Source organism: Stenella coeruleoalba (assembly GCF_951394435.1).
Source record: "Stenella coeruleoalba genome assembly, chromosome: 9".
NCBI lineage: Eukaryota > Metazoa > Chordata > Mammalia > Artiodactyla > Delphinidae > Stenella > Stenella coeruleoalba.
This window is the reverse complement of record NC_137155.1, coordinates 44,324,859-44,346,348: the sequence shown is the minus strand read 5'-3', so window position 1 is coordinate 44,346,348 and position 21,490 is coordinate 44,324,859. Positions and strand designations below refer to the sequence as shown.

The following is a 21,490-nucleotide window of genomic DNA, read 5'->3' as shown; positions in this document are numbered from 1 at the left end:
ACAAACTTTCAAAGATAAAAAACCCAGATGAATGGAAAAACAGAGGGAGAATATTTGGGTAATCCTAATTGGTACTCTGAAGGTAATGGATACACTTTAAAAGAGGACAAAATCATCTCCTTCATACAAATAAAAATCTGTCAGAGACTTATTAATTCATCAGTTAAGGAAGAAATTAGTAGTATATTACAACTGGTTCAAAAGAAAACTCAAAGTATCACCACACAATACAGTCAAATAAGGGAATGTTGAATTTATTAATTATTGCAAAACTGGTCACTGTCCCTAGGGTAGCGTTATTGCATCCTGTGGATAGGGATTATTTGTATGCCTATCAATTTTCTGCAAGTTATCAACTGTCTCTACAGAGCTGTAACATAACCGAGTCAGATAAACAGAGGTGGAGATAACCAGGACAGACGTGCTAGCCGTAATAGCCACTAAATTCCGAAGTCTTTTACAGTTTTTCCTTATTCTGATTAGATTTAGGCTATTAAACTAGGTCTAAAACTTTGACACCTGAAGGCCAAATCCAGTTTGAAGAGGATTTATTCAGTCTGCAGAGTATTTTAAAAACTTTTTGAATTTGTTGCTATCATCTAAAAACTAGGTTTTTACATAATAGTTGGATTTCTAGTTTGTCTTGAAAAATGAGACTTGGTGACACTGGGCCCACATCCCTTCATGGAACAGTGGTTGGAGCTGCCAAAGTTACTTAAAAAAAAATTTTTTTTAAATCTTTATTTTTGTAGAGTTACCATCTGATCTAGCAATCTCAGTCCTGGGCATATATCCAGAAAAGGTGAAAACTCTAATTAAAAAAGATACATGTACCCCAATGTTCATAGCAGCACAATTTATAATAGCCAAGACATGGAAGCAACCTAAGTGAATGGATAAAGAAGTTGTGGTACAATGGAGTATTACTCAGCCATAAAAAAGAATAAAATAATGCCATTTGCAGCAACATGGATGGACTTGGAGATTATCATACTAAAAGAAGTAAGTCAGAAAGAGAAAGCCAAATATCATATAATATTACTTACTTGTGAAATCTAAAAAAATGATACAAATGAACTTATTTACCAAACAGAAACAGACTCACAGACACAGGAAACAGTCATGGTTACCGAAGGGGGTAGGGGAGGGATAAATTAGGAGTTTGAGATTAACAGATACACACTACTATATGTAAAATAGATGGCAATAAGGACCTACTGTATAGCACAGGGAACTATATTCAATAATGGAAAAGATTCTGAAAATAATATATATATAAACTGAATCACTTTGCTATACACCTGAAAGTAACACAGCACACAGGAACATACAGTTTTCTTGATTGTAAATCAAGTATACGTCATTAAAAAATTTTTAAATATTTTTTATTGTAAAACAATATATGATATTTGATTTAGAAAAAAGCAAATACTACAAAAGAAACATAAATTAAATATAAACTAGTCATGCTTCCTGGTAAGAACAACTATTAGGTTTGGTGTATATTTCTCCATATTTTTTTCCTAAGAATGTACAAAACTTATTTGCACATAGAAAATAGAAATTACCTTTATAATTAGAAAGCCTGCTAGTTTCATTTTGAAAAAGCAAATAAGTTGGAAAAAGTACTAGAAAGGATGAAATAGTATAAAACACATACTTCAGCTAAAATGTTCTCCAAGAGGCCTGGGTGACAGTGAGAGCAGGAGTTCTGAGTCCAAGGCCCATGGTCCCACACACAGGCATCAAAGGGAGGGACCTTCAGACAGAGGCAGCCTTACATCTTCAATTTACATTCCCCAGAGGCTCCTAGATGCGTTGGGACCATCTTGGGTGGTGGCCAGGAGTCAGTGGGAAGATGCCCTAACCGTAGCCTCAGCCTTGTCCTAATTTTTTTAGTGATGGTTATTTTTTTTTTTTACTTTGGCCATAACAGCAAATGCAAATCTGATTCCAGGCTTTCCCAGCTCAAAACCTTTCAAAGCTCTTTCACTGGTTCCTCAGAAGCCTTGTTTTGGTGAAGGGCTCCTCCTCGTGGCTCGCTGGGCATCTCCCCCCTCCCTAGAGGTGCCATCTTTAGACCAAGCCTGCACTTTCCTTCACTCCTGTCTCAGACTCGGCTGGTTTCACTCTTAGTTATCTGCCTGGCATTTGAATTTACCCCCCTGGATTATACTGAAGAGGTCAGTTGTTTCTGCAGTTTTGAAATGTGAAACAATATAGTCGAGTTAACATTTTAGTCCTGGTACGACAGCCAAGTATGTTTTTGAAAAATTTGAAGAAATGGGGGTATACACATCCGTTTGGTGATAACTAAAGGGGTGTATTTTCATATTATAATTTGAGATGTTAGAGATCAGGATCTCAGTCCCTGAACTTCTATATTTTCAGTTTGAAATACCACTGATGTTTATAATTTCAGCTACCACTTACATGCTAACAGCTCCCAAATTCCAACTTATTCCTTTCATTGGAGCACTAGGTCCTATTTTTCCAACTGCATTTCACATATTTCCATTTGGACCAGTCATTGTTTCCCTACATGTAAACTTGTCTGAAGTGGAGTTAATTTTTTTCTTCTCTTAAATTTCCTTTTCCAACTTTCCTTTTCTTATTCTTAATATCACTTTCTTTACTCCCTCAGGCTTGAAACTTCAGTCGTCTTTTAGTAATTCCTTTCCATCAGTATTTTGTAGAGTTGGAAGTCACTAGGTCCTGTTTCACATTTCTGTACACCCCTTCTTTTTCATTCAAACTTCTCCCACCATAGTCCAGTCCCTTTTGCTACAACGTTCTGACTTCATGGCTCCACTCTCTCAATCAGTCTCTCCAGCATTTTATTTTATTGAAATATAGTTGGTTTACAGTGTCATGTTAGTTTGAGGTATACAGCATGGTGATTCAATTATACATATATATATATATATACACATATATAATGTATATATATTTTTTCTTTTTGATATTTTTTTCTATTATAGGTTATTACAAGATATTGAGTATAGTTCCCTGTGCTATACAGTAGGTCCTTGTTGGTTATCTATTTTATATACAGTAGGGTATATATGTTAATCTCAAACTCCTAATTTATCCATCCCTTCCCTCCTTTCCCCCTTGGAAACCATAAGTTTGTTTCCTATGTCTGTGGGTCTCTTTCTGTTTTGTATATAAGTTCATTTTTATCATTTTTTTTCTGGATTCTACATGTAAGCAATATCATATGATATTTGTCTTTCTCTCTCTGGCTTACTTCACTTAGTATGATAATCACTCGGTCCAACCACGTTGTCTAGCCTATTGTCTTAAATTTAATCTTTCTGAAACACTACTTTCCTCAAGATCCTAGACTAGAAAATAATACTAAATGAATCCCGGTAAGCCACTCTGGATATTCTAACATTTTCTTGACTTAGTAGCCCTTTTAATAATTTGTCTCTTCTTTTGTATTCTTCATTTCTGTTGCTTACCTCCACGCTTCTAGTGAGGTTACGCTCTCTGCTGTCTCCTAAACACTCTCTGTTCATTGTTCCTGGTGATCCTTCTTATAGGAGAGGCCTTCCTTCTCGGTTTATATCTGTGCCCATCAGATGAAGTTAAACTCAAGGCTACCTGTTTGTGAAGTGTAACAGGGCTCTTCTCATTCTCATTGAGCCTTCTGGAATGTTTTGTACCGTTTAATGCTGTTTTGGGTAATATAATCTTGTCTTTCAAGATTAAAACTATCAAAAGTATGGGACCATTGTCTTTTTTGGTATCTCTCGGAAGAAATTAGGAAACTTGTTACCTAAATTTGTATTCCTTTTGTCTAACCATGCAATTCACAACCCACCACACAGAAGAAGAGGAGGATTAAACATGGTTCAGGATTTTAGTTTTTCAGCAGTATGGAATTTACATATTTATTGGATTTTGACACAATGTGAAGAAAAAATGTGTGTATGTATATTTTTTCTTATATAGTTAAGTAGCTGCTGTTTATCAGTCCCACATATACATTTCAGTCTATTTGACATATTTGTATTGTCAAATAGTCTGTTGAAATTGAAAGAAGGTGATCAAATTGAGAAAACCAGGTTACCTTAATCCTTTTGTCATGGGTAATATCACTTAAAAGGTAAGTCTTAGAATAATAGGAAAAAATAAATATATCACTTGTGCTGCCCTCCTTCAGAGCAGTAGGATCTGTGCTGTATAGCGATCAGGGTCGCTTTCTGTATGCAGTCTGCGTGCCATTAAAAGTGAAGACACTGTCCTTTTATTTTTCAGTTTTGTGTGAACGCATAGAGAAAGAAGTATCTTGCTTTGTATACAAGACTGCATTTGTAACACACACAAAGTCATTTAAGAGACTTGAGACAATTTTACGAATAATTGTGAACTACAACATTTACATAACATCTAGAATATCATGCTAATAATGAATTTTTAAAATAGCTTTATTGGGGTATTATCAACATATGGTGAATTGTACATGTTGAAAGTGTACAATTCGATGAGTTTTGACATGTTTATATACCCTGAAACCATCACTGCAATCAAGATCATGAATATATTTATCACCCTCAAAAGTTTGCTTGTGATCCTTGGTAATTCCTCCCTCCCTGAACCTCCCATTCCCCAGGCAACCACTGATCTGCTTTCTGTCACTATACATTAGTTTGCATTTCCTAGAAGTGTTTTGTGGTCTGGCTTCTTTCACTTAGCTTGATTTTTTTGAGATTCATGCATGTCATAGCATATCTTAGGCCTTCATGCCTTATTTCTGAATAGTATTATGAATATGCTACAGTTTGTTTATCCTTTTTATCTGTTGTTGGACATTTGGATTTTTTCCAGTTTGGGGCTATTACCAAAAAAGCTGTATAACGTTTGTGTACAAGTGTGGACATATGCTTTCATTTCTCTTAGGTAAATACTTAGAAGGAGGAGGTCTGGGTCATATGGTAGGTGTATGTTTACATTTTTAAGAAACTGCCACAGTACTATATTATTACACCTACCACAGTGTATAAGAGTTCCAGTTGCTCCACATTTTTGTCAACAGTTGGCATGGCAAGCCTTTTAAATTGTTAATATTTTAATAGGTATATAGTGTTATCTCATTGAGATTTTAATTTGCATTTGCCTATTGACTAATGTTGAGCATCCTTTCATGTGGCTCTTTGCCATTCACATATCTTTTTTTTTTGCTTTGGCTGCACTGGGTCTTTGTTGCTGCGTGCGGGCTTTCTCTAGTTGTGGCAAGTGGGGGCTACTCTTCGTTGCGGTGCGTGGGCTTCTCACTGCGGTGGCTTCTCTTGTTGCAGAACACAGGCTCTAGGTGCATGGGCTCAGTAGTTGAAGCACGTGGGCTCTAGAGCATGTGGGCTCAGTAGTTGTGGCTTGCAGGCTCTAGAGCATGGGCTCAGTAGTTGTGGCGCACAGGCTTAGTTGCCCCGCAGCATGTGGGATCCTCCTGGACCAGGGATCGAACCCATGTCCCCTGCATTGGCAGGTGGACTCTTAATCACTGGATCAGCAGGGAAGACCCACATATCTTCTTTAGGAAAATGTCTGTTAATAGCTTTTGTCCAGTTTTTATTGGTTTGTTTTCTCATGATTGAATTTTAAGAATTCTTTATATGTTCTAGACACATGTCCTGTATCAGATTTGTGATTTGCATGGATTTTCTCCCAATCTGTGTCTTGGGCAGTGAACTCTTCATCCCCCATCCATGTAGAAGCAGTTCCAGGATTCCCATGTTTGGGGATTAGGAGGCATTTTGGGTTGGGTCCCAGCTTAGCCAGGCAAGAGTGTTGTTGCTGGCTGATAATGGATTTTTAAGAATAAATTTTGATATTTCACCCACTTATAAAATGTAAAATTTGCTTATTGTAGACAGTTTTTAACATACTGAAATCGTACCTAAGGAAATGAGGCTGGAACATGCTTGATAACTCCAGGCAGAAGAAGGCCACTGTCAAGGCCATGTAAGTCAGAAGCATGAGTGCTCATGTCTTCCCATATACTCAGCTGGGGGCAGCAGGACTGTTCCAGGCCTCCTCAACTTTTGGGATGGAGCTCCTAAATTCCTCTTAGGTTTACTCAGGATTGCCTCCAAAATGGGGTAGTTTCAGGTTGCTGTTTGTTCCCGTAAATATAAGTTGAGTGCTACATTTGCAGTGCCTGGTCAGTATCTGGCCTAAGCACTTGATAAATACTCATAAAATATAAATATAAAGTAAGTGAAAGTCTGGAACGTGGATATTGTGGAATTAGCAAATATCTTCAGAACACAGAGCTGAGCAAGGCTTGGCAAAGTAGGGATTTAGAAAGACAGAAATGGAATTAATGAAATGTATTTCACTAATATTAGGAAATATTAAAGTCCAACACAAATGTCTTGTTAAGGGCTCCTTGTCTTTGGTGCTTTGTTGATGTAAAGCATTCAGTTTTGGTACCAAAAAGACTTGGTTTAAAATTCTAGCTCTGCTGTTTACTAGCCATATACATTTGCATCAATACTTAACCGACTTTACTTCAATTCTTTCACTTACACATTGTGAATAGTTATGTGTACCTGGCGGGATGATTGTAAGATTATAGGAGATAGAGTCTATAAGGCATTTAGGTACAGTGCGTGACACATCGTAGGAGCTCAGCAAATGTTAGTGGGGTTTTAGTTACCCCCGTTCTCTTTCCCAGTTCTAGTCTTAGGTGGGGAAAGGAAATCTGGCTGCTGGAGTGGTGACCTAACCATGCAGCTTTCTTGCTGTGGGAGGATCTTAGAATGGTATTGTCAGTCCCGCTGGGATAAATTTTTATACTGGAGTGGTGACCTAACCATGCAGCTTTCTTGCTGTGGGAGGATCTTAGAATGGTATTGCCAGTCCCACTGGGATAAATTTTTATGCCACCTTGTGTGTGTTTTCAATGGTACAAAAAATATCATGGTATAAAGATAATTTGATTACAGATTTTAGTGTCTCAGGACATAGTCTTTTCATGCATGGAGTGATTACTGTAAAGCTATATGTATGGTTAGACTTACTTAGGTACCTAGTGGAATGAATCATGAATGTCAGCAGCAGTATAGATGGTGCAAGGGAATCCCAAGACTTGTAAAATTGGCACAGCGTTCCCATGGAAACACATCTGAGGTGACTATTGTAGAGGAAGGAGTTAAGGCAATGGTCAGGTTGGCAGAATAACAGGTGCGAGGGTGACTGGTAGTTTCATAACCATTTTAGAGCAGTTACCAATGGATGTTTGTAGCAAACTAGTCTTTGCTGCCATTCTGAGTTCTTTTATACTGTCTCTACTACCTTTTTCCTATTCCTGACCTGTTTCTTCCGTGCGTGGATGTTTCTTGACTCTTGGAACCTAAGTTCTCTCTCCTTCTCGGATATGTTTGGAATTTTATAATGTTCTAAAGTGACAAACTGTAATATTATGCATTGCCACATAAGTCATACTGTTGGTAACCTGCAGCCTATTTAAGACTGTATATTCTTTAAGTTTGATTTTTTTTTAGGTCATGAAAAACTTAAATGCTTCACTTAATTATTTGAATCATAAGTTCTCTACAAAATACTTGCATTCAAAAGGGATTCTGGCACTACAGCTGAGTTTGGTCTGGCTTTTATAACAACGTATCTAAACGTTGGGGGCTTGAGAATGACATCAGAACCGCTTTTGTGATTTCTGTTTGTTCCATTTCTGTCTTGTGGCCAGACATGAAAAGGTATTGGAAATTTGAGTCCTCCTATTAAAGGCTTTTCTTTTATATGTTAGAAAGGAGCCACTTTTTAAAGGGCCTCTCTCTGTGGCCACAAAGCTCCTTGTTCTAGCACTCTAATGGCATGTGACACAGTGAACCAAGCAAGCAACATGGCCACACCTACCTCCAAGGAGGGTAGAAAACTGCAGTTCTTACATGTCTCCTGATATAAGGTGGAGAGCCAGTGAATGGCCCTAATGATTCCGTGGTTACCATATACTCAGTTCTCTCTCCCTGCGGTAGACAGAGTGACTCACCCCTCCCCAAGGGCAATAACCCAAATGGCCCCATTCAGTCATAGCATCATGCTCTAAGTTCAGTATGTCTTCATCAGGTCCAGATGTGGCACCTCTTGTTGTAGAGACTTCATGAACTAAAAAGACCAGCAGTCTGTCCCTTCTGTCCCCTCTGGTAACTGGGAAAAATAACTGCCCAAACCACTGTCATCCAGAAAGGGGAGGAATGGGAGATACACAGCAGTCACCGAGTGGTAGCAATTTTGGAATCTCACTGAGCAGGCATTTTGGGGGATCCCCGCCTTGGATTGGAGAATGTTCATTAATTATGCCCAGATTCTGCTTCTCAGGAGAGCCCCGCCCCCAGTCCCGTGTTCTCCAGGCACTCCACCCAAAGTGTCTTCCTTTTCCAATAACTTCCTTGGCTACCACTGAAGTAGGCACTGGAGAATAGACCCTCCTTGGGGGCTGAGCAGTTTTCTCTGGCAGCTTCCTGTCTGCAGCATTGTTGTAAACTTCCAACAGTCAAAGTCCTCCTTTAATTCAGACTTGTAGTTGTTTTGGCAGCACAACTCTCCAAAAATTTTGTTGGCCTCTTATCTATTTGATTATAATCAGCTTCATGTATCTGTAGCCAGACCTACAATTTTTGCTAGCTGTAACTCTTAGATTTGCTACATTTCTCATCTCTTTCACCCTTAAATGTGCCCCCCCTTTATTTATTTGAAGGTATCTTTTCTCTACGAGGCTTCAGTTGGACACTGATCCCCTTCGTCTCTTTTTCCTGACCCATTGTAGCCTAAGAATTTACTGAGTGCCACATTCATCCAGGCTGAGGCTTTAGTATCAGGTGTGATGGCTATATCCTTGATTTGATCCTTACCCAGATTGAATTTTAATCATCTGTTGTTCCTTCAAAGGCTTTCTCTGTTTTAGTTTTAACTGTTTGGGGTTGAGAAGTTAGTTGCTTCTTCCAGTCTTTTAAGTCTTTGAGTTTGAACTTTATTGTCTTACATTCCTGCTTATAAACCAACCAGTTCTTTTCTGATCTCATTTCTTTCTTGCATGGGTTTCGCTTTATCTTAGTTATTTTTTTCATCTCATCCCTTGTCTTTTCATCTTTTCCTTTTGCTTTTCCATCTAACCTTGTTTTTTTGGTTTTTTTGTTTTTGTTTTTACCAGTTTCATACAGGTCATGTCTCCTTGTACTCTCTTGAGGGTGCCAGACTATTTCCAGACTTTTCTTTTGGCTCCATCACTATATCCAGTAAGCTCAGCCTTTGAGGATTTCAGAGGTGATTCCTTTTCCTTTACTGAAATATTTTCTTTTTCACATGGCTTGTGTTTTTCTTCTCCATTTTTTTTTCTTTTAAAAAGTGAAACCTGCTAGATGTGTTTTCTGTCAACAAATTGGCTCTTTTACCATCCACTCTGATCTACAACTCAGGGCAGGTTGACCTACACAAATCCTGGTGCAATTCTCAGTTTCTAGAAGCATCTTGCTCAGATAAAATCTTTACTTATCCTCCCTGCTTGATTTTCTGGTGGGTGGAATATATGAAACTGAAATGTGGGGCACTTGTTGCCACCAGGAACTTTTCTTTGCTGTCTCTGTCTTTTTTTGCGGTAGGCGGGCCTCTCACCGTTGTGGCCTCTCCCGTTGCGGAGCACAGGCTCCGAACGCGCAGGCTCAGCGGCCATGGCTCACGGGCCCAGCCGCTCCGCGGCATGTGGGATCTTCCTGGACCGGGGCACGAACCCGTGTCCCCTGCATCGGGACTCTCAACCACTGCGCCACCAGGGAAGCCCTCTTTGCTGTCTCTTATATTGCTTTACTTACAGCAACTCAGAACGTGACATGTCCTCCCAAGTTTCCTTCAACTTCCTTCCCAGTTGTTTTCTAAGAGTTGTTGCCCTGCCTGAGTGTACAAAGCTGAATGTACAAAGATGGGAGGACACAGAGGAGAGAGGGTGTGTGTGTGTGTGTGTGTGTGTGTGTGTGTGTGTGTGTTGGGGGTAGTGCACAATAATCTCACCAACACAGATATTTGCACTGATGGGAATTTACATTTGGCTACAATTTTACAATGAATACAGTCCTTGAGTGTCTGAATCAGATAACCAGCTCTAGAGGGTGTTTGTAGTGCCTTCTTTTCTTTTTTCAGGTGGCCTTAATTTCATGAGGCTTAAGGTAGTTATGGCATGACAAGAAACCTGGACAGGGTTTGGTTTTTTTCCCCCCTTTCCTCGGTCCAGTGTCCAATTTATGGCTAGTGAGATCCTTCAAGATTCTGGTGTTATCTGTTGACTTTAGTTTTACTTGTAGAGATTTCTTGGGTTATTTCCTGCATGTTCAGAAATTGAGAGGATGAACACAGTATTTCAAACTGGAAGTCCATGCTCCTTAATTTCTGGTTTTATCTTCTGACACCTAGAGAGGGCTTGTGTTCTTAAGTTTGGGAATAGAATTCCTAAAAGTAATTGTTGTGATATCTTTATATTTGGCTTTTAAAATTTATTTGGCTGCATTGAGTCTCAGTTGCAGCAACGTGAGATCTTTCAATGCAGCGAGGGCTCTTTGTTCTCTCCAGTTGTGACGCGCAGGCTCCAGAGCACATGGGCTCAGTAGTTGCAGCACGCAGGCTCTCTAGCTGTTGGTGCACGGACTCTAGAGCATGTGAGCTCAGTAGTTGCGGTGTACAGGCTTAATTGCCCTGCAGCATGTGGGATCTTAGTTCCCTGACTAGGGATCGAACCCATGTCCCCTGCATTGGAGGGCGGATTCTTAACCACTGGACCACCAGGGAAGTCCCTGTATTTGGCTTTTTACTAAGAAGGGTAAGAGTTTTATGGTTTCATCTGAATTTGTTATTATATAGTGTTTCTATTTCAGGTAACGGAGGAAGCAGCAATGTTTCACTTCTTCAGAAAGCCTCCGGAATCTAAAAAGCCCTTGGTACCAGAGAGAGAAGCAGATGGATTTGTCCTTTTAGGTGAGTCTTTTTAGGAAACAATATCATAATTAGATGAATTATTTTTCCTTTAAAAGATTACTTGAAAAGTATATGATTGATTTTTAAACATTTTCCTATTAATTCCAAAGTTAGTTTATGTATATGAAATCTATAAAAATATAGGTCATCAATCACTTAAAATATTGTCATCAAGTCAGACTCTTCTTATACAGTACGTTGGTTTGGATGTGTCCTTCAAATTCAATTTGTAAAATCATCCTATTTTTTCTATCCAATAAGCTAGTCAACCTTTTTAATTATGAAAAAGCAGAAGTCTTGATGAATCCTTGATAAATTCAATTTCTGTTTTATAAATAGCACCAAGCCTTGCTTCTTAAATTAGCATCAAAAATTAAATCAGGCATCCAATAAATAGTTGCTGAACGAGGTACATTTGTTTCTTTTATTGAAGTATAGTTGATTTACAATATTGTAATAACTTTCAGGTGTACAGCATGGTGATTCAATATTTTTGTAGCCTATACTCCATTCAAAGTTATTACAAGATAATGGCTATAATTCCCTGTGCTGTACAGTATGTCCTTATTGCTTATCTTTTTTATATATAGTAGTTTGTATCTCTTAATCCCATACCCCTAATTTGCCTCTGCCCTTCTCTCTCATTTTTGGTAACCACTAGTTTGTTTTCAGTATCTGTGAGTCTGTTTCTGTTTTGCATATACATTCATTTGTATTACTTTTTAGATTCCACATGTAAGTGATGTACAGTATTTGTTTTTCTCTGTCTGCCTTATTTCACTGAGCATAATATTTACTCTCCAGGTCATACATGTTGCAAATAGCAGAATTTCATTCTTTTGTATGGCTGAGTAATAGTCCTTTGTGTGTGTGTGTGTGTGTGTGTGTGTATGTATATATATGTGTGTGTGTATATATATACTTCATGTTCTTAGTCCAGTCGTCTGTTAATGGGCACTTGGGTTGTTTCTGTGTCTTGGCTATTTAAACAGTGCTGCTACGAGCTTTGGGGTGCATGTATCTTTTTGAATTAGTGTTTTCATTTTTTTCTGTTTATATAACCAGGAGTGGGATTGCTGGATCATATGATAGTTCTATTTTTAGTTTTTTGGGGAACCTCCATACTGTTTTCCATAGTGGCTACACCAATTTACATTCCCAGCAACAGTGTTGAAGTACACTTTTAAATCTAAACATGTTATATAGTGTCTCCTAAATGTTAAGACTAGTTTATATTCTATTATAAAATTAATACCTGCTAGTTATTAAAATTTTAGTGGGGCTTCCCTGGTGGCGCAGTGGTTGAGAGTCCGCCTGCCGATGCAGGGGACATGGGTTCGTGCCCCGGTCCGGGAGGATCCCACACGCCACGGAGCAGCTGGGCCCATGAGTTATGGCCGCTGAGCCTGCGCGTCCGGAGCCTGTGCTCCGCAACGGGAGAGGCCACGACAGTGAGAGGCCCGTGTACCACACACACACAGAAAAAGATTTTAGTGGCTTTAAAAAATATTTCTTTCAACCAAATACTATGCTCTTTCCAAGGGGAATTCTGAAAAATAACATTTCCTTCATGTCATTGTGTCTTTCCCCCAAGGAAGAGATTTGCAGTCTTTAGATAGTTCTTCCCAGCAGTTCTCTACCAACAGGGTGGTGAGGAGGAGCCAAAGCCCAGTGTCCCCTTGTGAAACGCATCCTCTTCTACTCTGGATTTCCTCCTGCCAACTTTAGCTCCTTCTCTGAGAGGATTTGCATGAACTCATAGAGTGTTTGCTTCTGGCGATGCTTCTCAGGTGTCTCCCTTTCCAGATTCTGGTTTCCTGTCTCTTCTGTCTTTATCTTGGCCCAGTCATCCCAGAGTCCCTTGGCATTGGCAGACGGTCTGCGTGTCTTGAGGAGTAGAAGATGGCTCCTTGGGTTTACGGGTAATCCTGAACCTTCAGCTTAGGCCCTCTCGGCCTCTGACCCCACACATTCAGAAGGGTGGGTGGGTGGGTCTCTGCCTCTTGAGCCCTTCCCTTTAGGATCTGGTCTCTCACAGTAAGGATGCAAGGATTTTACCCCTCTGGCCCTCTTCTGTTTCTTGGCCTTAATCTCTGGGAGACCGGAAGGGAGTTTTTCTCATGGCTGAATGTTACCGTAGAATATCCCATCTTTTCCACAGTCAAATTCTGGCAGGCCTGTGTGTTTTTCTGTATCTGCTTCCTGGGGCCTGGGACAGGGGCAGTAACTAGAGTGGTCAGAGTTATTTTCTCTCTGACCAGATCCCCTACGTCTGAGGTAAAGTAGTGGGGCATAGTCAGACCAGGGTTGGTGGTTTTTCTGGGGAGCCTCCTGACTGGGATAAAGTGGGGTGCCATGGGCACAACTGCTTCTCTGGCCCTTCTTACAGTGTCAGGAAATTGTGCCTTGCCTTCTAAGTCAGCACTGGCTCTGTCAACCCCAACTTCTGTTTCAAACGCTGCCAGCGTTGCTTCCCTTTTATCTGCTAAATTAGCCCCACTAAGAGAAAAACTTCAGGGATGTCTCTAGTCTCCTGTATAGTTTCTGCCTCTTCAGGAGTTTCACAATAAATTCTTTCAGAAATTTGCTTCAGCAAAGCCTGGTTTTCCAAACTCTTTTCTGTATTCTTCATTTTAGAACACCGCTGTAATCTCAACACGTGTGCAGAGAACTGTGCTCTTTTCTGTTGTTTCATGATTAGAAATCCACCTTATTCTCTTTGTTATCAAATAGGCATTCAAAGGCTGTGGGTCTAGCGCACTGACAGTCTGAGAGCACATACAGCTTCTACAGCTGGGCTTCGTGAACTCTCGATACGTCTTCTTCACCTTTCTGGCTCTGTGGCCTGCCACTTTGCAGCATTACAGAGACAACTTTTAACCACAACTGAAAAAACCCCTGGTGCTGCTCTCTCTAAAATCTCCCTCAATGTCTGGTAGCTTGTAACATGAAGATGTTTCACTGCCTGTCTTATAACTAGCCCAACAGGGGCCCCGTTTCCATGGTATTCTGCCTTAGCCTGTGAAGCTTCTGTTACGGACCTTTCCTTCCTAGGAAAGACTCGTTTAAGAAGTGGTCTTTAACTGAGCCTCAGAAGACAGAAATGTCCAAATTTGCTAATGTTTGAGGGAATTTCTAGCAATTAATTACTCTCATATGCTTTCATGTCCCAGCTGCTCCATCTGATATATCTAAGCTATAATGGTGCATTTTCCCAAAAGCTGACATGCTGTATTTTGAGGGAGTTTTCCTAGGGCCATCTTCGACTAAGCGGGATTGGTGTTGACTCCTGTACCGTAGTCTTGTGGTTGGGAAATCATGGTGAGGCATCACTTACCTCCCAGTCCCAGGATTGTGATTTAATTTCAGGTGCCGCTGGTAGAACACCCTCATTCAGATGATCCAAGCAAGAGCAGACTCCCAAATGTTGGCTGAAGGCTTCTGGTCCTTCAGCTGCCATGTCTGCTGATGCTTGTCTCTGGTTAGCGTTATTTTTTCCCAGGTGCAAAGCTCCACTGCCCTCTACCATTTCCCATGAAAAATCCTTGTGTACCTACTGTTCTGTGATCTTAGTTACTCTCTTGAAGTTTTGATGCTGTCAGTCAGCATCATGTCTGGGTTCCCACTTCCTCTGTTTTCATCAGTAACACCATCTCCTTTTTTTCTCAGGAGCACCACAGAGACTCTACAGTGAGTTGCAGGTAGAATGCTGACTCGAGCCAGACCCCTTGGGTTTATATCCTGGCTCTGCAATTTACTGGAGTTTCCCTTGTAAGGGAGGCAAAACTTTACCTCTTGCCTCTTAGGATCTCTGGCTGGGCCTGAGAATTAAATAGACATAGGACAGATGAACAGAAGAAAAGCATAAGGATTTTTACATGTACATGGGGGCCCCCACAGGAGAATGAAGACCTAAAGAGGTGGCCAAACCTAGGTTCTCATATACCAGGTTGAGCAAAGAGGCAGTTGTGGAAAAGTAACTAAAATATGTGGGGATACTAAAGGAAGATGAGGGTTATTTTAACAGGCTCTGATTTTGTGGAGTTCTCTTGCCCCTGACTCTCCATCTCTGGTGGTAAGAAAGTTTCTTTCTTCCTGGCATTTTCTATCGGTTTCTTTTCTTTTCTTTTTTTTAATCTCCTGCTTTCAGGAAGAAAAGGGGAGGTCAGAGTGCCCTTCCTGCATCTGCTATTTTTCAAGTGCCTTTGGCTCAAAATAATTCTTATGCCAAAGTGGCATTTTGGGTTGGTATATCTGATACCCTTCATCATTTGGGGAAGTTACGAAACCTCCTGGGTGTCATTTAACTTATCTAGAAAATGAGCATGATAACAGTACCAACCCAATAGAGTTACTGAGGTGATTAAATGAGTTAATGTGTGTAATGTGCTAAGAACAACCATGTGAGTGAAGTGGTGGTGTTATCTCCGCATACAGGGGAGGACTAAAAAGCTAGAGCTAGTTCCTCTAGCTTACATAGAGCAGATCTGGAGTGAGCCCAGGCATTCTGACTTCAGAGCCTGTCCTCTTAACCACTAAGCTATGCATCGTTTTTTTTTTAAATAAATTTATTTATTTTTTGTCTGCATTCGGTCTTTGTTGCTGCGGGTGGACTTTCTCTAGTTGCAGCGAGTGGGGACTACTCTTCGTTGCGGTGCGCGGGCTTCTCATTGTGGTGGCTTCTCTTGTTGCGGAGCACGGGGCTCTAGGTGCACGGTCTTCAGTAGTTGTGGCGCGCGGGCTCAGTAGTTGTGGCTCACGGGTTCTAGAGCACAGACTCAGTAGTCATGCGCACAGGTTCAGTAGTCATGCGCACAGGCTTAGTTGCTTCATGACCTGTGGGATCTTCCTGGCCCAGGGCTCAAACCTGTGTTCCCTGCATTGGCAGGCGGATTCTTAACCACTGTGCCACCAGGAAAGCCCTCCATCACTTAAAAAAAAAAGGTCATATTATCATTTTAAAATTTAAGACGTTAGTGACATTTTAAGCTCTTTTAAAAAAATCTAAATTGTGTTCATTAATTTTTAAAAGACAAAGTGCTGTGCTTTTTATTTTTTTTTTAATAAAAGAGGGTTGGTTGTATTATTATTCATAAAGTTTGGCTTTAATTTTGGCTGCCCCAAACTTTTCACTATTTAATATTTTAAGTATTTAAAACTATTGCATAAAACTCTAATCTCCTTAATGAAGTTGAGGTTGGAAGATGGTATATAGTCAGCCCTCTATATCAACAGATTCTGCATCTGTGGATTCAACGAACTGCAGATTGAAAATATTGAAAGAAAAAACCCCCAGAATGTTCCACAAAAAGCAAAACTTGAATTTGCTATATGCCTAGCAACTATTTACCTAGCATTTACATTGTATTAGGTATGATAAGTAATCTAGAGATGACTTAAAGTATACAGGATGATATGCATAGGTTACATGCACATATATGCCGTTTTATAAAAGGGACTTGAGCTGCTGCAGATTTTAGTATAGGGGTACTACAGAAACCTAAGGACAACTATACATTGTTTAATTAGTAAAATATCCTTCAGCAGTCAAGGCCTTAACTGAATTGACTGATAAAAATCAGGATAAATTATTAGGAATATAGTTAATTATCTTAAAAAACATGATGGCAACGTCTTTTTTTTTAGAAACTGATTTGTTCTAAGTTGCTTTTTTTATCATATGGTTCTATATTGACATATATAGTATCTGCTTAGTCTCAGAGCATACTGTGTAAAATATTTTGAAAAGTACCAAGTAGGTCAAATGGTAGATATGAAATACTTTTATTAACATGACCCCATACTTTGACACGTGTGTTTTGGTTATCATGTATTCACATAGCTTTCTTTGTTCTTATGTACAATAGATACATTGCAGGAAAATAAGTGTATATAAGTGTTTTTGTGTGTTTATTAACTTCTAAATGATACAACTAAGTAAAGACTTAGATTATATTTATACCAAAACTTCTTATCAATATGGATTCTATAGAATTTGTTAGATTATCATCTTACTTGGCCTTTATAATGTATTTCTGAAAAGGTTAAATTATGTTGTTAAAAGTATAAATCATTTTTCCCACCTTGAGCATACCTCTTCCCCTAGGCAAGCCTTCCTGCTTAACACAAATTAAGTTTTAGGTCACAGTTATTAGATGGCATTGCTGAGTTGCTGAAGTCAACACCCCATGACTTGAAATTGAGGGTCCAGGCAGAGCCTGGACACTTTTATTGATAATAGGAATATCTGGGCTGCTTGTACACATTTAGCTCACTTATGGACAGAAAGCTTTTTCCCTGTAAAGGTTTGCAAAGCTTTTAGCCTTTGTAAAATGTCGAACATGCCGAATAATAATAAGGAAAAAAAAAAAAAGCCTTGTAGAAAAACATCCTTTCCCTGGTAACTAGTTTCTAGTCTCATAAGAAGGTACTATTCTTTCATTCAGTAATGAAGTTGTAGTAATCCTCTAGGGTACTCGTTTTACACAAAAACAAATTGCAGTTTTCATTTGCATCACTGGGTGGCGATTTTTCTTAGTCTTACACTACTGTTTAAAACCCCAGAAAGGCTGGTACTATTTGTAATTACCAGGGTTTACTTCTGTTATGACATGTTTAATTGTACTTTTAAGACATTATCTTTAGGTTGATTACAAATTTCCTACTGTAGTATGCAACCTCATAGTTATTTTAAATTAGGAAAAAGGGTATCTGTTGCCTAGATGTTGGCATATAACTTTCCAAAACTAAGAGAAAGGCATGAATTAGCTTATTATATTACAGCAAAAAAAAAAAAAAAAAAAAAAGAAAGAAGGAAAAAAAGGAAAAATAACAGCGACAGGAAAAACCCATGGAAAATAAAATGAAAAAGAATAATTTGGATTACTGTTGTGTGTTCACTAACATTGGTGACCAGATATTGAATATAACTCTGGAGCACGCAGAATGAAATTGGACAAACACTATTATATAGATTAAAGGAATGGGGTTATAGTACAGCTGAAATTTATTGTGTTTTTCAGAATATGCACGTGCTTCTTAAAGTAGGGCATAAGAACTTCTAGTTTCCATTAAGCTAATTATTTTGTAAAACTGATTGACTTTAGAATCAGAATTTAGTAAGTCACTGTGGCTTGGATTTCATCTTTTAAGTATTGATATTGAAATATGTACTTTAGTCTCACCTTATGTTTCCCAGTTTAAATGATAAATGAGATTTTGGGAAATAGTCGGTTATTTTTAAGATTGTCTCCTACTGAATTCCTCATCGTGGGTATCAGTCAAACCATGTATACACACTAAAGTTAAGCTATCACATTTTTAAATGGAACTTTTTAGATAATCTCTTCATCTCTGTACTCTTTCCTTTATTTAAAAGTGGAAATCTAGCTGTGTATAATAAAAATTTACATAAGGGACAGTAAGTCACTTTGATTCTGTCTAGGACTGAAGGCTTTAATTAAAACAACAATGACAAAAAGTAAACAGATTTTCACCATGTGCTTTCTATTTTTACTCCCCATTCTTACAACAGAAGTATAATGAATCTTTAAAAAAATGGTGTTTATGGATTAAAAAAGCAACTGACCCTATTAATAACTCTTTACCCCCATGTATTGTGATATCCAGAAAAACTCAAATTGCAGTGAATTTACTTGGCAATCTTTGTGTTTTTACCCTTGACCTTTCAGTTCTAAAGGAGGTGTGCCAGGATTTTTCAACTAACTTCATCATGCAGCTGTTTATTTTCCCAATAAGAAATGTGAAGTCATGTGTCTAATGGGTAGAATTGACAGAATTTTCACATTCGTTGATTCCTAATTCTGGTTCACCTGTTAATCTAGCAGCCTTCAGAGGTGAAACCATTAAGGCCTGGCTGTTCTGTGTGGGGTGTACCACCCTGCCTTGTCTCCTGAAGGGTGCAGGGTGAGAGGGAGCTTCATGGGGCAGGGGAGAGGTGTCCACTGTGCTGAGAAGCAGAACTGAGCCCTCTGTTGCACACAATTAGTTGTGAGGAAGTCACTCATGCTTTATTGGGGCTCAGTGGACTCAGCCGACTCAAATGTAAATTAGGGATCTGTCTCTCTAACTCAGAGGATCTAACCTTCCTGTGATTTAGGGGGCACTTTGAAAATATGCTGGTGCTGGGGCCTCATCCCTACATTCTGATTAGACAGGCCTGGGGTTTGGCCCAGACACTGGTATTTTTTTTCCAGAGTTCCCCAGATAGTTCTGTGTACATGCAGGGCTGAGAACCACTGCAGTTCACTCTCTATAATTTAGTAATTGTATACCATCAAATAATGTGTTAAGACACTTTGAAAAAGACCTCACAAAAATACAAAGTTACAGTTTCTCTTCCACTGCAGTTGAGCCATAAACAAATAAAAAAGCAAATAAAACCACAAATTTTCTAGGTTGAACATACTTCCTTTCAAACATTAAATAAAGAGCAGAAAGCTTCGGAATTTTAAGGAATGAAATCTTGTTTCGTAAAGTAATATATTTGGAAACTTAAAAAAATTTTTGTAATCAATGAAGCAGTTGAGAAGCATTTTGTTCATTATATAAATATGAATTCCGAGTGGCTCATGACTCTTTTTGTCTGTAGCCATAAGGCATCTAGAGTGACTTTAGGTAAAATTATTTGACAGATTAATACCTGTAAACTCTTCAGAGCAATTCTGAGGTATGTTTTCTTTGAACTAAGACCATCAGGCAGTCAGATTTTTAGTACACCTCTTTGGCAGTAGTTGACTGGTTTACTGTGGTACTGTTTCCTAGAAGGCACCTCTTCAGTAAAATACCAGTAGGGAAAAATTTTAAGTGTGCACACCATATTCCATAAATGGGTTTCCTATAGTATTTACTCAGAGGCTTTCGCAATGTCATATCTTCCACATCTGAGGCTATTTAGCTGAAAAATTGTGATGAATAGCTTTTATATTTTGACTTACAGTCTCTTCTTATTTCATTCTGTTGAGGAAATAAATAATGAGGATGAGACTCTAAGTAGAATGTACAGTAGGAGCTTTGCAATTTCTACTAGTATTTCAGATAGAATTGGAAGACCTAAATATTGTCTTCCTACTAATCTTAATCATACTACAATATTCTTTTATATTTAAGTGGTTGTCTTATTCGGTATCTGTTTTTTTTTCCCCATTGAATGCAACCAAAACATATTATGAAGGGAAGAGTTCTTATTTAGGTCACACAGTAATCTTTCCAAATGTGGATTTCTGAAAATGTGTCTTCTTCTTTCATTATATCATGATAGAATTATGGTGTTACCTCATAATAGCAAACTAATCCTTTAGTAAACTAATCCAGAAGTAAAACATCTTAAACTAGCATAAGATGGTCTTATTGTGGTAATCATCAACATTCTTGAGCGCTTTCTCTGTCTCGGGCACTCTGCTCCTTGTATAAATGCTGCAGAATTCTGGGCCTGGCCCATACCTAGTAAAGCAGAATCTTTGAAACTATAGCCTAAGAATCAGCATTTTTTAAAAAAGCAATGCAGGTGATTTTTATGCATGCTGATATTTGAGAATTGTTGGAATAATTCTCTTATAAGGTGTGGTAGGGGAACAAAGCATTTTCAGGCAGTGGGACAGACTGTGTAAAGTATGTAGATTCAGAGGAATCTAGGACATATTCAGGGGCAGTAAAAAGTTCTTCAGGAGAGAGAGGATATGTCAGGGCCACTGATGAGGAACGAGTCTAGAACGGTGATTTTCAGTGGGCCTGTGTGCCATTCCGAGATATTAGAATTTTATCCTATTGGCGGTAATGACCTATCAGATATCTGACCATTTCAAAACAGTGAAGTAGTGTTTTGGTTTTTATTTTATTGGAAATTTATTAATTTGAAAAAATGGAGATAATTTAACAATTTCATCCAGTTGAGAATTATTTGTTAATGAAAACAGTGATCATCTCCTGAATGTATCACTGAAAAGGTGTGCCTGTATATTCATACTTGATGGACAGGATATGACAGAAACAACACACAGTTGAACTGTATGGGGCCATCGTGCTGCAAGTCATTTTGTCAGACACCTCAAGTTTCACCTTTTCTACCTTTTAGTTTCAACATGATATAGGGACAGAAACTACTAGCTGTCCTTCAATATCTGCTTATCTTTCTTTCTTAGTTAATAGCATTTTTATCTTGCCATGTGGCCATTTCGCAGTTAGACGTGGAATTTTGATGAAGCTTCTGGCCAGTGTGATATAAGAAGAAACGTTGTATTGCAGGTTTTAGGGAACCTTTTAAAAACACAGCTGGTATGTACCTTCCATCTCTCCACTGCCGCTAACTTTGCTCACCCTGGAGTGTGGATGTGATGATTTGGTAGAGGACTAGCCACCATCTTGGACCATGAGGACTAGACTGCATTGTGAGGGTAACTGAAGAATAAGCTGGGAAGAGCCTGGGTCCTTAAAGACTGTGGAGTTGCCACAACAGCCCTGTGATGTGAGAACTCCCTTATGT

The 21,490-nt window shown here is 39.0% G+C and overlaps 1 protein-coding gene across 4 annotated transcripts in view; it reads left to right on the top strand.

The window, feature by feature from the left end:
* Window positions 1-21,490, top strand: part of UMAD1 (UBAP1-MVB12-associated (UMA) domain containing 1) — a 271,483-nt gene that overhangs the window by 37,747 nt on the left and 212,246 nt on the right. For all 4 annotated transcript variants that reach the window (XM_079932449.1, XM_079932448.1, XM_079932451.1 and 1 more), the window contains one exon: window positions 10,890-10,989. In XM_079932449.1, the coding sequence (XP_079788575.1) occupies window positions 10,890-10,989 (100 nt within the window). The remainder of the gene's footprint in view (window positions 1-10,889; window positions 10,990-21,490) is intronic.